The 15,141-nt window shown below is 53.2% G+C and overlaps 5 protein-coding genes across 5 annotated transcripts; 2 read left to right on the forward strand and 3 right to left on the reverse strand.

Annotated features, from left to right (window-relative positions):
• Positions 1 to 178: 178 nt before the first annotated feature.
• On the forward strand, positions 179 to 1,890 carry V2A60_000013 (uncharacterized protein; the record flags this gene model as incomplete). The annotated part of the gene is made up of 3 exons (XM_083251385.1): positions 179 to 660; positions 731 to 1,432; positions 1,500 to 1,890. The coding sequence occupies 3 exons, from the start codon at positions 179 to 181 to the stop codon at positions 1,888 to 1,890; spliced, it is 1,575 nt and encodes a 524-aa protein (XP_083107511.1).
• Positions 1,891 to 2,552: 662 nt separating this feature from the next.
• On the reverse strand, positions 2,553 to 4,042 carry V2A60_000014 (type I HSP40 co-chaperone YDJ1; the record flags this gene model as incomplete). The annotated part of the gene is made up of 4 exons (XM_083251386.1): positions 2,553 to 2,935; positions 2,987 to 3,814; positions 3,879 to 3,948; positions 4,007 to 4,042. The coding sequence occupies 4 exons, from the start codon at positions 4,040 to 4,042 to the stop codon at positions 2,553 to 2,555; spliced, it is 1,317 nt and encodes a 438-aa protein (XP_083107512.1).
• A 1,706-nt stretch (positions 4,043 to 5,748) lies between these two features.
• On the reverse strand, positions 5,749 to 8,258 carry V2A60_000015 (uncharacterized protein; the record flags this gene model as incomplete). The annotated part of the gene is made up of 2 exons (XM_083251387.1): positions 5,749 to 7,747; positions 7,813 to 8,258. 2 exons carry the CDS (start codon positions 8,256 to 8,258, stop codon positions 5,749 to 5,751), a joined length of 2,445 nt encoding a protein of 814 aa, XP_083107513.1.
• A 2,368-nt stretch (positions 8,259 to 10,626) lies between these two features.
• V2A60_000016 (uncharacterized protein) lies at positions 10,627 to 11,580 on the reverse strand (the record flags this gene model as incomplete). Its single annotated transcript, XM_083251388.1, has 2 exons — positions 10,627 to 11,240; positions 11,289 to 11,580. The coding sequence occupies 2 exons, from the start codon at positions 11,578 to 11,580 to the stop codon at positions 10,627 to 10,629; spliced, it is 906 nt and encodes a 301-aa protein (XP_083107514.1).
• Positions 11,581 to 12,052: 472 nt separating this feature from the next.
• V2A60_000017 (snoRNA-binding rRNA-processing protein NOP14) lies at positions 12,053 to 14,858 on the forward strand (the record flags this gene model as incomplete). The annotated part of the gene is made up of 2 exons (XM_083251389.1): positions 12,053 to 12,352; positions 12,408 to 14,858. The coding sequence occupies 2 exons, from the start codon at positions 12,053 to 12,055 to the stop codon at positions 14,856 to 14,858; spliced, it is 2,751 nt and encodes a 916-aa protein (XP_083107515.1).
• Between the last annotated feature and the right edge of the window lie 283 nt (positions 14,859 to 15,141).

Raw genomic sequence — 15,141 nt, forward strand, 5'->3', positions numbered from 1 at the left:
TTCAAAAAAGGTACATCAGCAATGTACCTTTTTTGACAGGAGCACTCCGTAATAAAGCTTCTTTTACTTATTCGTTAGCCCAAACTCATATATAAAAAACCGGGTGGCTCACTCTACTTGCTTTGCGCACTCATTCACAACAGAGACTCTTCAGGCAATCTAGACCCGCGTATTCGAGATGAAAATTCCCTACAATTGCCTGCACACACACGGCAGTTTTCTCTTCGCCGCCAGAGGTGGAAAGATTCACACATTCAACCTTGTGGACGGCGCTCATGTCGCAACATGGATGCACCCGGAAGTAGAGACCTTTATAGCGGCGAGCCACCGAGCTTCTCCAACGGTGGAATCGGGACCGGGCCATGCAGATGATTGCGTCGTCGTAGAAGAAGCCGTCGTACAGCCCCCTGCCAAGCGCCAAAAAGTGACGGGAGATGTTGCGCAACAGCAAGACGACAATGGGGAGACGCACGGCGCCAGAAACTCCCGGTCCAAGGGGCAGCGCAAGCCCAAGCCAATACCTGTGCCTGACCGCCCTGTCATCATTCAATTGGCAAGTACAGCTGATGGACGTCACTTGGTTGCAGTATCGAGCCATGACAAGGCCGTATGGGTCTTTGCACACGACGGCAGTGGCCATCTCTCCGAGCTCAGCAAGCGGTAGGCCTCACCACACACATGCATGACGTGCTCCGGAACCCTTCCAATTGACAGACCGTCCCCGTCGCAGAATCATGCCGAAGCGCCCTTCGGCCATTGCGCTCTCGCCAGACTCTCAAGTCATCGTCGCCGACAAGTTCGGCGACGTTTACGCCATCCCATTGATCAAGAGTGCGGAGCCCTACACGCCGGCGCAGACCCCGTCCGGCGCGCAAAAGGGCTTCTCAAAGCCCGCCGCCACCGTTCTCACCGTGCACTCCAAGGGCAACCGCGCCGCGCTCGCCGCGCAGCAGCGGCAGCTCGAGAAGCCGGCCAGCAGCTCCGGCGCGGATGGCAGCGTCAGGGCCGAGGGCCCGGACTTTGAACACGCACTGCTTCTGGGTCACGTCTCCATGCTGACGGGGCTCCTCTTGGGCGAGGACGAGCAGCGGCGGCGGTATATAGTCACGAGCGACCGTGACGAGCACATTCGCGTGTCGCGCTTCACGCCGCAGGCACACGTCATTCACGGGTACTGCCTGGGCCACAGGGAGTTTGTCGGGGCCATGACGATCCCATCGACGCGCGCGGGGCTTCTCGTCTCTGGGGGCGGCGACGAAGACTTGTTCCTCTGGGACTGGGTCAAAGGCGAGCTTCTGTCGAGGACGAATATCTTGACGCCCGTCAAGGAAGTTGACCCGCAAGCAAGCCGTGTCGCTGTATCTAAGCTCCTTGCTCTCGAATACCCTTGTGAGCAGGGCACGCAGACACATGTCATTGCAATCTGTGAGGAGTAAGTCAGATCCAACACTAATCGTTGATTTTTGCTTCTCGCAGTCATTAACTTTCGAATCTCACAGCATTTCTGCCATTTTCACGTGGCAGCTTCTCCATGACAACGTCTTGACAAAGCCAGGCATTATCCAGCTACCTGGAAAGCCTCTGGATATCGCCGCCAGTACAACTGACAGCACCGCGAGCCTTGCCATTGCACTGCACATCCCCGAGGGTTTCGACGATGCTGCTGCACAGAGTCTCCACATCATTCATCTCATGATTGACGACGGTCGGCTCGCCGTCGACACGATTGGGCCCGTGAATGATGCAGCGCAGGAAGCTACGGAGCAGGATGTCGCAGAATCAGACATTCGTACATTGTTCTACACGATTGAGCATCTGCGCAAGCAGCAGACGAGTGGTTTGGAAGAAGACCAGGGAGAACAGCAGGAGGGCAGTGTCGCCGAAACATAAAAACGACGTTTCGATACCCTTGCAGGGGAATGGAGACACGGCACAAAAACGCATGCACCAAGTACCCAACAGTCAACAACATAGAGCAGATTAATGAAGATAGCGAACTAGCAAAGGAAATATATAAAACTCTGCAAATTAAATGACTTTAAACACGGTCTAAGTCGCGCAACAACCCAAAAGTGCAACTGCAACGGGGCGGAAAACCCCCCTGTAATCTCTAAAATAAAACGCCGGTCATGTCCATCCACGCTCCATTACTTTCGTAATCGTTCACCGTTGAAAATTTGATGCAAGGTCGCACGTTGCCCATATCTTGCATCTTCAGCCCCTTATCTGCCGTAATTCTCTCCTCTCCAAGTTCACAATCACATGTTTCGCGCCGGAAAGTAGCAGAAGAGGATCTACCTAAATAATGCAAAGCTCATACCAGAGGACAAAAAATTGAAGAAGAAAAAAGGTAACGGAAGGCTCGCTTTGGGCCTGATGTGCTCAGTTATCCGATAGCGCTCGGATTTGAATAGCATCACCCTCAAAATGTTGCTTGGCCTGGTCTGCGAGAAAAGGCGAGGGCGGCAAAATGATTTTGAGCTTGCGATTCCTGTGACTTCTGATCCGCTCCGATTGATGCAATTGTTTCTTTTTCGAGATAAAGCGTTGCCTTACTGTGAGGCGCACTGCACACTCTCACCAGTTGCAACACCAGGGCCAAAGCGACTACCGAAACCACCACCAGACACAAATTCGGCGTGTGGATGTTGTCGGTGACGACCTCCTCCTGCTTGATTGTGTCCTTTCAGTTGTTCCTGGATATAAGTTTGCGTTTCCTCGTCGACATCTTGGATATCGCTCGGCTCGGTCATCGCCTCGGTTGGAACCTTTGGCAGAGTTGGTAAAGGCAAGGCTTTACGGAGGGCCTCGAAATTGTTGGGGTCATTTGTCCAGCCCTTTTCCGGCATAATCACATCGAAGCTGATATACAGATCGCCGTGATCGTGGTGACGGTGCGAAGGCATGCCCTCGCCGGGAATGGTCTTCAGAGAGTCTTTTGCATGTCAGTACTGATTGGTTGTTTCGAGTCGTGGTCATGACGTACCTGAGGTGAGAGCCTCGCCTGGAGGAATGTCGACGCTAAGCCAGCGCTCGTCCAGGTGCTCGATGTAGATGGTACCACCAGCAAGGGCAGTGACAAGATCGATTTTGCAGTTGTAAAACAGATGGTCGTCTACGCGCTTGAAGCGGGGATGGGGCTTCTCTTGAATTTCGAAAACAACGTCACCAGCCTGAAGACCAGGCGCTTGGTCGCCATCACCGCGAAATTCAACCCTGGTGCCACTGCGGATACCCTTGTCGACGTGGACATGGAGAACCTTGCGGTCAACAACAGTCTTCCTGCCATGGCACTGCTTGCAGCGGTCCTTGTCCCTGAAAGCCTCGCCTTCGCCATCGCACTCTGTGCATTGGGTTTGGAAGCGCTGTGCAGGCATGCCAGGAGCCGAAGGGCGTTGCAATAGCCTGATACCGTGGCCGTTGCATCCTGCGCAAGTCTTGGCGGCACCCTTACCGCCAACACCCTGGCACTTGGGGCAGATGATTGAACGCTGAAGAGCCAGCTTGGAGACCTTGCCACGATAGATGTCCTCGAGCGAGACCATGTGCGTATGGGAGATAGTCCGAGCCTTGCGAGCCTGGGGCCTACCGCCGTCGCCAAACATACCGCCGAAACCTCCGAAGCCACCAGAGAGGATGTCAGCCATGAAGGCTTCAGCACTCATGGGGCCGCCGGCGCCAGCTGCACCGCCCTCAAGGCCAGCCTCGCCGTGCATATCATAGATCTTTCGTTTCTGGGCGTCAGAAAGGATGTAGTAGGCGTGAGAGATTGCCTTGAACTTTTCTTCGGCTTCGGGGTTGTTGGCATTCTTGTCTGCGCGTTGATTAGTGTCGTGTGGTTCCCGAAAGTTGGAAGGAGAAGGACAGTGTAGGCATACCAGGGTGGAATTGCAGCGCGCCAGTCTTGTAGGCCTTTTTTATCTCAGCTTCGGTGGCAGTTGGGGAGATCTGATTCTGATGTCAACTTCTGCTTTAACACGATAGGTTGTCCTCGTCTATAACGTACGCCGAGAACATCATAGAATTTTGTTTCCGCGACCATTGTGAGTATGTTGTGTTGTGAAGAATGGTGTGTTTCGAGTCAAGAATGGTTTGCAAGAGAAGATGGGCCGCCGGAGATTGAATGCGATAGAAACCGCAAGTAGGGTGGCTGCTGTTGGCAAGGATTAGTCACGAGAACTCCCAGGTTTTGTAAAATCTTGAGCCAGCGTCGAAGAGAGGTATTCGAGATGGGGAGTTGGGAGGTAGCATGAGAGCGCAGTGCTTCGAGAAGGGCACAAAGGTAACTCTTAGCAACGAGCGCAGTGACTTGGGTCACAGTCTCTGGCGCTGTCGCATCCAGCAGTAATTGAGGGAGTTGGGCTGAGAGGCGTAGAAGAAGAGCGCGATGAAGAGTGGCGAGAAGACGGCGGGCAGCGTTTTGCAAGCAGCGCGAGAGCAACGTACCTAGATAGAGTGAGGCCGATTGCTCGATGGCAAGTCGAAAGAAAAAGTGCGACGTTTAGTTTTATGGATATTTGGTGGTGGTTGAGGGTATTCGTAAAGTACGCGTTCGGGGTCGTTGGAGAAGGAAATCGTTGGCAGTTTAAAATGGAACGGATTCTCTTATGCAACTGATGCACAGTGCTGTTTTCTTCTTTTACTTGCTTGTCTTGGAGTAGACTCAAACAAGTGAAGGGATCAAGTTGAAACAAGGAGAGCGAAAACACAGTGGAAAACCAGACCGAGAGTTTGCGGAAACCGGAGAGCAGCTGAGCAACGTTGGTGCGAGCAAAGTCTGATATATTTACAAGGGCTTTGAAGAAGCAAGTGCCAATCTCAGCCAAAGTCAAGGCTCTGCGCCGGTCGTGCACCTGGGATGCGCTGCAAACCAGGGAGGGGCCGACCCCTGCTTCTGCGCCCCATGGAATTGTATCGAAGACTGTCGACCCGGGCGGTCTTGTCATGTCAGCCAATCGGAGCAGCGTATCTGCTGGAAGCTTCAGTTTGCGGTGGACCCAACCTGCCCAAGGTGCCTTGTTGCCTAGGTACTTTACCTACCTGCGGACATAGCCTTGTTGCCTTGGTACCACGCAAGTTACACAACCACGGCTAGGTAGGTAAGTAGGTAGGTAGGTACCTACTTATCTCTACTAGGTACTTACCAGGTAGTAATGCGCCTGGTCAATTACTTAGAGATAGGTAAGTTAGTAGGTTAGGTAGGTACTACCTCAGTATTCAAGTTTTTAGGTAAGTACGAGGAATAATACTGCCCGGAGAACAGTTACGCCACAGAACACGTCCAGAACTGCCACCCACCCTAAGTAGAGAACTGTTTCCTAGTACCTTGCATGCTTGCCTATTCAACGATTGTATTACAAGTCCATGTCGACAAAAATGTACTTTTATATTCCTTGTCCTAATCTTCCCCACATGCTACATAACGAGTAGCTCTTTGCTCATAATACTACTTATACCTAGTTCCACAAATGCCACCCATACTAGTCGCATGTGACAGCTTCAAACGCCTGCGTAACGCTACACTGCCAATGGAAAAGAGTAGCCTAGCTGGAAAGAAAAAACTCTTCTATTTTATTCTTGTCAAAGAAAGGGGTATATTGCGTAACTCAAAAAGCCCATTACCGAAAAACATGCACGTACGTGCTCATTTCAGCCAAGTCGCATCGCTCTCAGCAATGACCACGGCTCCGTCTTGCCTTGTGTGGTCAGCGGCCTTATTCGTCTTCTTCTTCATACTCATCAAGTCCGTTAAAATGCATCTTCAAATGGACAGTCTACGCTGTCGTGTCCGTCTCGTTCGCACACGGCACACCATTTCTCCGGATCCATGATGCCACTCTCCTTACCCGCCACGGGGCCAGAGTCCATGGGATTGGGCATGATTTTGATCGGTGTCGTGGCTTGTGTCGCTTGCCTTGATCGGATCGTGGTGAGAGGAGCGGGACGGGCAGCATCATCGCCGCCGCCGTTGGCGTACTGCAAAGTCGGCGGTGCCTTAAGCGTGTCGCGATCCCCGGCCTTGTTGGTGCCGCTATCCGCATTAGAGACGCTCTTGGCGCCTTCCGGTCCAAACATATTTGTGCAGGTGAGGATATCGTGGCCGCTCGTTTCGCAGATTTCGCACCACAGTGCACTAGTCTCGGAAGAATATGTGTCACTCTCGGGCATGGTGTCCAACGTGTTACCACGGCGGTGCATCGCGGCTTCGGGCGAACGAGGCTCGGCGCGTACGGGGATAACAGTATCGCGAGAATCTCTCAAAGATGATCTGTGATTTTGCGGGTTTTGTTGTCCTTGTTCTGCACCGGTACCCCGGCGGAGATGCTCAAGCTCTTGCTCAAGCTCCTCCTGCCTGCCGCTTTTCTTGTCGAGAAGCGCCTGGAGTTCGGCAACGCGACGTTCTAAATGATTTTGGCCCGCGCCGTTGCTTGCGGGGGCTGCTTGCTCGTTGAAAGAATCGCGCAGCGTTGGGGTGTGCCCGTCCTCGCCAGGAACCGAATCGCGGCTGAGCGAGTGTATAATGGCCTTGAGGCCGCGGATCTCGTCCTCCTTTTGCTCCAGCTCCTTGGACAGTGTAGAGTCGCTGCTGCCATTCACCTGCCCTCCAGGCGAGCCGGACTTGTCACGCTCGCGGCGCAATTCGGATCTGGTTCTCTCGACCTCTCCTCGAAGAAACTCGGCTTCGCCTCTGGCTTCGGCTTCTCCACGGCGCGCATCTTCGAGACCCTCCTCGAGTTCTTGAACCAGTTCTTCCAACTGTTTGAGTTGATTGGCGACCGAGTCCACATCAACATTCCTCGACTCAAGTTCTCTGATGTCGGCCATGAGCTCTTCCATGCGCTTTTCGTACACACGCTCCGTCTCTGTGCTGGCAAGCTCCAATGTATCGATGGTGCTGCGGAAGTCGGCGCGATGAGCATCGAATTCTGCCGTCAGCATGGCAATCTTTTCCGTCTTCTCGCGGAGTAACAGACGCAGCTGGGCCGAGTCCTTGTCATCCATGCTGTTCCTCGCGTGTCTTGGCCCGTCTGATTGATCGATCAAGGATTGCAGCTCGACTAAGCTGCTCTCCATCTCAGCCAGGGTGCTGGCCTGGTCTTTCAATTGATTGTCCCTATCCTCTAGCTGAGCCTTTAGTCGCTCAATCTCCTCTTCGTTGGCATTGTTTGCCCGCGAAGCGGGTCGTCGTAGATTGAAGGCCGAGGCCGAGGTGGACAGTCCAGGAAGCTTGGCAGGCCTTGATGTCAAGGGCGCGGGGTCATCGTCAAAGTCCATGACGCTGGCAGCACCGCCCAGCGCAGAATTGCTGCGCTGCGCCAAATTCGAGCTGTGATCAAGCCGGCCATATTTTTTGCTTGGGTCGCCCGCCGTGCCCCTGACACTTTGGGCAAATCGATTCGTCGGGCTGGCTTGTCGTGCGGCTTTGGAAGGGGACGGCATGGACGGCCGAGGTGCCGGGGTCATCTGAGTTCGACGGACCGGTGATTCGGGTCGCGGGAGTGACATTCGTGGGCGCTGCTTGGACTGTGGGCTGGGTGCTCTGGCACCAGGCCCGACGGAGGCGCTCAGTTTCGGCAAGGCTGGTATGGGCGGCGTATACCCCGAGCTCTGGGGAGGGCCTCTGCGGCTCGCAGCCGGCGTCGGCGTCGCAGGGTAGGATGCATGGTTGGGAGACTCGCGGCGAAAAGCTTTTGTAATGGGGACGAAGATGCCGGATCCCGGGACGGTGGTGTTGAAGTATGATACGCTACAGGTCGCCATGTTAGGCAACTGCAAGATGACGACAGCCCCGAAAGTGGTTGATTGACTCACCCATCGACATCGCCGCTATTTTTTCCGCGAGGGGCAAACTCGCGGGTCAATTCGATGCCGACAAATTGACCCTTCTTGCCTTGGACAGAGCCGACGAAGCGAACAGTGCCCTGGAGACCGCCAGGTACCTCGACGGTATCGCCGACGACGACTTCATCAGCGTTGCCGGGCCGGCCAGGGGTGGCGGGGATCATGCTGGAATCGCTAAGGACAGAGTCTAGGGCGTAGGTTTCGCTGACATCGGGGATACTGGCGAGGGTGCTGGACGTGAGGGCGGCAAGCGACGTCTTGCGCGACAAGGCAGCCGACAGCCTAGAATGAGCGGTAAAGGCGGCGTTGAGATTGGGGGTAGAGATGGAGGGGGCGACAGGTCTGCGCAGGGAGCGACCAAAGGACTTGCGGGTACGGAGGGTGGTGGTCGAGGTTGAAGTGGTTGTCATGGCCATGATGGGTTTCGGGAGCCCCTGCCTGGGCGGCTTTTACTTGGCCACTGCCAGAGTACGGGGGGGGTGCCGGCAGAGGGGATCGAGGCGCGCGCCCCGGGAGACCGAGAGGCGGCGTGAGTGGCTGCAGGGACTGGCGTCTGGTGGACTGTTGCCCCTCTTCGGCAGGGGGCAGTGGGGAACGAGGTACCTAAGTGCTAAGATACCTATAATACTGTAGTAGCTCAGTCCGTGAGCGTCCTGCCTACCTAAGTAGAGGGTGCCTTGGAAGCGTGCTTAGGAACCTAGGTAGGTATGTACTAAGGTTAAGGTAACGTTAGTTAGTACCATAGGTAGGTAAGTAGTTGGTAGATTGGCACCAGAAAAGGTACTTTGGGGGGTAGGTAGGCACCTGGCACCTGGCACCTACAGACAGGTAGGCAGCATTGACCTCGAGACGCAATGTTTTTCTTGTAGGCACTACCCAAGTTCGAAGAAGGAAAACGTGGTAAGTATACAAGGCACCGATACTGCCGGCCGAGTTTGTGTGGGCAAGGTTGGCCAATTTCTGTTGAACGCTTTGCGGGAACGCGCCAGGCGGCCTGATGCCCTCCCTGACGAGGATGAGGAGGGGTGGCGACGTGGAGGGGCGGAGGGTGGTGGACTGTTGAGAACCTTGTAGTTATGCTGCTGCTGCTATTGTGGTTTGCGGCAGCAATGGTAAACTTGGTACGGAGTAGAGGCTGAAGACAAAAATGAAGACTGGCCGAAAAAGCTATGCGGAAGCTCGTGAAGGGTGAAAGAAAAGAACAAAACAATGTAGAAAATGGCTGCCTCGAGATGATGAGAAGAGGGAGAGCAAATGAAGGAGAGCAGGCTTCAAAGAGAGGAAAAGCCAACGCGTGAGAAAAGAGGGCAGGACTTCCGAATCGCTCAGCGATGAGATGCTCTGTGCGCTGACAACTGAGGGCCTTGTCTCTCTATCTCTCTCGTGACCAAGACTTTATTTGCCTTATTAGCATCTACCCAGGCAGATCCCTAAGAGGTAAGTAGTAGGTAATCTGTACGGAGTACTCGGTACTGATAGAGGCGATTGGCATGCAATTGTGTCGCCCCCAGAGCGCCCTGCAAAGGTATCCCCCCCCTACAGCCCGCCAAACTCGTTGCTGCAGCACTTGCAGCTGCCACGTCGCACACCGCAACAACATTAGTAAACAACAAACAATGACCCTGCATAAGTATTGACAGTAACCAGGTAAGTGAGTACCCGACATCGGAGAAGGAACAATAAAGGAATGGCAGCAGCAGAGCCTTGCGTAGGTGCTTGGGTGCCTGGCAGGTATTCGATTTGTTTGCTACCAGGCGGGCACCACGATGGCAGCGTCTGTCACAGCATTGCCAGACTTTTCAGCTGGAAGACCTGTTCGTAAACAGCAACAGTCGAAGTCATTCGCATTGATTCCTTAATACAAAATGACTATTTATTGGACATCTTCCTGCCACGGGGCCAGTCCATTCATATGCTGTTCTCAGCGACGTCTTCCGCACCACCCGTCAAGACGCATCGGCCCTCTAATCAGCTTGCAAAACTTACACAAACGTGCAGGTTGCAATCTCAAAATGGAGGGGCGCCCCTCTCTTTGATCAAAATATAGGTTTATTTCTTTCGCTTTGACGTCTTTGATGTCTTTGATGTCTTTGACTGGCAATCTCAGCTGAAAACCCAGTCTCAAATTTGGAGTCAGCTTCCTACCTAGCCTGGCGGGTAACAAAACAGACCATCAGAACACAAGATCGAGCCTACTCAAACTATAAGCTTTAAACGTCCTTGATAAATTAAATTGATCAGACAGTAGATGATAAAGTGGAACGAATCACTCTATTCACTATATATCTATAAGATACAGGTAAGATCTCAAATAATAGCTATTTGCGGGTTCTATGCTAAACAGTATTCGGCGGTCTGTTTTGTCACCCACTTGCTGCTAGCTTGGGACATGAAACAGCCGGGCACTCCTTGCTGGTGATTGGTAATGGGATCGCCAATATCCGCATGAGAGGGAGGGGTAATCGGGGCAATTCTTTGACAGCTAATTATAATTTTTTTCATGCAACGTCGCTGAGTGCCATCGTGACCTGATCCGTGGAGGTGCTAAATAATGCGTTGGTAATAGTTTGCGTGTTACGGATACAGTTCATCTATAAACCAGGGTCATGGACCTGCGATACAATACACTCCAACGCCTATCTAAAACTGTGCTACTGGCGGCCCGCGGCTTCACCTGTGATGTGCCCTTGCATGGCGACAGTTAATGTAATGTCTTACAAAATAATAATACAGCCTGGTATACGCCCTTGACCCCCGTTTGCCACGTCACTGAACAATCCATGCTCATGAAGGAGAGCCATGGTCTCTTTCAATGATATCTTCCCGAGCCAGTGGTCGGCTGCCATCATTCAACACCATTGCCTCCCGGTGTTGTCTCCGCAGCCGACGCTCCTCCGCCGAATGCTCCCGTGCCCTGCGCAGTTGTATATCCGTTGGAGGCGCCTCGCCTATCACATAGCCAACCTCCATCAAAAGATCCGGTAGCTCCCGCATACGTCGCCGCGAGTTGTCCTTGTCCACAAGTCCCGACTTTTCCAGCGCCCGCAACCCGCGTCGGCATTGCTCGATCCTGTTGACGATGTCGACAACCCGATTACTACGTGCCTCCTTATACGCCTTGAAGTTCCTCTTGCGCGCTTCCGGCGTGTCCCCCCATTCCTGCTTGCCGAGCCATTTCTCCACAAACTTTGCCTTGACAAGCAAAGTTGCCCCGTACTTGCTTGTTAATTCCTGAAGAAATATCAAACAAAACCTCTCAGCCGTATCGCGTAAATAATACTCATCCCAGTGAATATTAGTTACGACGGGCATATTCCCATCGCCAAGGCTCCGCTCTAATGACCGAACTAGAGCTGAATACGCTTTCGGTGTATTCAACTTGGACAAGCCATCCAGCCCTGCGGCGTTGTTAGCCTAATACATCATACAGACGCGCTGAAACCTACCAAAAGTCTGATTTGTGAGCAGTGATAGGGCGCGTAAGCAGTAAAGACGCTCATCGTAGCTTTTCACCGTGATGCCATACAACAAGTACGTCATTGCACCCGGGTCGTTGACAGCTCTGTCACAGAGAATCTTGGTGGCAATGTCGCGTATGGAGAAATTGGGATGCTCCAAAAGCTTGGTCAGTGTGTGAAGCTGCAGAGCGTCCTCCGTATCTTGTGTTATGTACTGCGTTTTGGGCTCTGACGCGGGTATCTCGTTGTCATCTCGAATCATGGTCAACACCGTCACCATAGTGTTAACCACACTAAATGCCGCCAGGCCAATGCCGAGCAACACCACCCTATCATCTCGCGCAAAAGCCCAGAGGATAACCTTCCAGCCCATCCCGGTATGCAATGCTATGGCTGAATGGTTATGCTGATTTGAGTTACTGATGAAGTGAGCGCGCGAGAGATGGTGAAGCCGGCTTCAGGAGCCCTCTTGCTGGTGGAGACAGGGATCCAGCACTGAACAAGGCGCCGTTAACCCTTGTAGGTAAGTACTAAGCTAAGTACCTACTTGGCTACTAAACCTAAGTACCTAGGAACATACTTAAGTTAGGTGGACCTAAGCTTAGATTTTGCAGTACCAAGAATATCCTTATCGATAAGTAACGCGCCCGAAAAAAAAAAACCAAGTCATTGTACCACCATCTTCACGAGACCAACTTTTGCATGAGCCCAGCCACGCCAATCGTGCTTGCCGATACATTGTTCATTTCGACATGGCGGGCTCTCAGCTGAAGCGCCTTAAGGCGTCTCTAAGGGAGCAAGGAGTTATTGGACCCCAACAGTCCAAAAAACAAAAGCGACGCAATGCCGAAGAACAGAAGGGCCGCAACGACAAGAGGCTACAGCGAGGTGCTGTCTTGTCTGGCATCCGTGAGCAGTTCAATCCCTTCGACCTCAAGCACGCCGCAAGAGGACCAAAATTCGATGTCACCAGCAATGTGCCCAAAAGCGCCAGTGCCGCCAAAGGCATCCAGGGCCGCCCGGGTGCCGCCAAAGCTGCCAGCGAAGAGCGAGTAAGCCAAGTTTGGCCATAATCATTCTCTACGAGCACTAACAGGCCTGGAATAGCGTCGCGAGACTCTCCTGGTAGACATGCAACGTCGTAACAAGGTCGGTGGTATTTTGGATAGGCGATTTGGAGAAAATGATCCGTCCATGGCCCCAGAGGATAAGATGCTGGAGCGTTTCGCCCGTGAGAAACAGCGCGCTCACAAAAAGAATTCCATGTTTGATCTCGAAGACGACGGCCCAATCGGTGGGCTTACACACGGAGGAAAGTCTCTATCGTTCGATGACGACGACGACACACTGGCCGACGACTTTGAAGAAGATCTTGATGCCGAAGATAGCGATGGTTCCGTCCGCGAGCGACAACGCCTGAAGCGCCTACGTGGTCTAGCAGGAGAGGATGATGGCGATACGAGCGACAAGGAGCCTGAACGGAAAAAATCCAAAAAAGAGGTCATGGAAGAAATTATCGCCAAGTCGAAACTGCACAAGTACGAACGCCAAGCCGCCAAAGAAGACGATGATGCGATGCGAGCCACGATTGATAAGGAGCTACCCGATATCCAAATGCTGTTAGCATCCTCAGCAAAAAATAAACGCCCAGAAAATTCGACAGGGGTTGCGGCGGCTAGCATTGCAGGTGTTGAACGCGGAGAATTTGACAGAGATTTTGATATGCGGGTGAAGCGCCTGGCACAAGACCGCCGCGCACAGCCTCAAGATCGCACAAAGACAGAGGAAGAGAGACTAGAGGAGGAATCGAAGCGCTTGCGTGAACTAGAAGAGAAACGCCAAAGGCGTATGCGCGGTGAGGAGGTTTCAGACAGCAATGAGAGCGAGGACGGCAAGGGCAAGGATTCGGCCGCTGATGATGAAGAAATGGACGGCGATGATGATTTTGGCCTTGGCGAAGGGCTTCGCACACGCACGACTGCTGCTGGCGTGTTACTTGACGACGAAGATGACTTTATCATAGACGACGACCTGGTTGCGAGCGGGTCGGATCTAGATCTGGACCTTGGGGATAGTGGTGATGAATCAGATGACGAGTCTGGCGATTCCGAGGAGGAAATCGAGGCAGAGGATGATGAGTTCACCAAGGGTCTCCTGAACGAGGAAGAATCTCGAAATCCCCTCTTTCAAGGCCCCTCCGTCGCTAATCAGTCTGCCCTCGAAAGAGGGGACGAACATGGCCTCCCATTCACCTTTCCATGCCCTGAGACACTCGAACAGTTGCAAGCCATCTCTTCGAAATACCCCCACGAGAGCACACCCAAAATTATCCAACGTGTGCGTGCGCTCTACCATCCAAAGCTTGACGCCAAAAACAAAGAGCGCTTAGGAAACTTTTCCAAGGCCCTGGTCGACTATGTCGCCGCGCCATGGGACCCTGCGACAGCACCACCATCATCAGTCGTTGAAAGCGTGGTTCGTCACATCCACTCTCTTGCCAAAATGTTTCCTGTTGAGATTAGCAACCGTTTTCGTTATCACCTCGGAGACATTGGAGAAAGCCGGACTCTGACGCTAGAGCCATCAGATCTTCTGCTGTTGAGTGCGATTGGGAGCATATTTCCTACCTCTGATCACTTCCACCAGGTCGTCACACCGGCTATGCTGACCATCGGTCGCTATCTGGGCCAGAAAGTGCCACTGCAAACGGCCGACTTTGCAACCGGCACGTTCCTGTGTGGACTGTCCCTTCACTACCAACGGCTCGCCAAGCGCTATGTCCCTGAAGTTATGAACTTTGCTATCAACACGCTCTGCGCTTTGGCCCCGATCGCACCGGTTACGACACAAATAACCACTACTATTCCTATACATGAACATCTGTCAAAACGCTACATCACAGCCGATGCCAAAGTTCGCAAACTGCGCTTTACAGACTGCATCCCCGGCGATGCTTCCCACCCAATCCCAGCGGCCGAGGCTGCTGTTGTCTCTGCAGCTATCCTTGCCACGACGTTGCAGGTTCTCGACGCAGCCTCGGACCTTTGGGCTGGTACGTCTGCTTTCGTCGAGACCTTTGCACCTGCTCTCCGTGCTTCCAAACATCTCTTCGCCAAGCACTGCCGCAGCAGGCTACCATCGGCCGTCGCACAGCAGGCTGAGAAGCTGGCTACCAAACTCGACCGCATGTCACGTCTCGCCCACATTGCCCGTCGCCCGCTCGAGCTCCACCACCACCGCCGCCTGGCGATCAAGACTTTTATTCCCAAATTCGAGGAGACGTTCGACCCAGACAAGCACTACGACCACGACAAGGAGCGCGCGGAGCTGGCCAAGCTGCAGAAGGAGCACAAGCGCGAGCGCAAGGGTGCTATGCGAGAGTTGCGCAAGGACGCCAATTTCATGGCCCGCGAGAAGCTCCGCACCAAGATTGCCAAGGACGAAGCCTACGAGAAAAAGTTCAAGCGGTTGGTTGCCGAGATTCAAAGCGAAGAGGGCCGCGAGTCCAATGCGTACGAGAGGGAAAAGGCGGCACGGAAGCGCGCCAACAACAGGTAGAGGGAAACAAGTTTCTGTATTGTGGTTTTGCAGTCGGGCTCGGGGAAAAAATCAAATCCGTGCTCCCTCTTGCTACTTTCCGAGTATTGTTCTTTACATTTTCTCTTCAGTGATGCATACGTATATAGTCCGGTTACCTCAGTTGATGAATTGCACCGATGGATGAAAACATACAAGCTATTTAAGTCCTCAAAAAATATTTCGAGAGCAGTGAATGGTAGTGCGCTGCCAAGATATAATTTGAATTCTGCGACAAGTCCAGCCGCGATTGCAGTTGGGTAAG

The sequence above is a fragment of the Cordyceps javanica genome, chromosome 1 (assembly GCF_051103115.1).
Source record: "Cordyceps javanica chromosome 1, complete sequence".
Taxonomy (NCBI): Eukaryota; Fungi; Ascomycota; class Sordariomycetes; order Hypocreales; family Cordycipitaceae; genus Cordyceps; species Cordyceps javanica.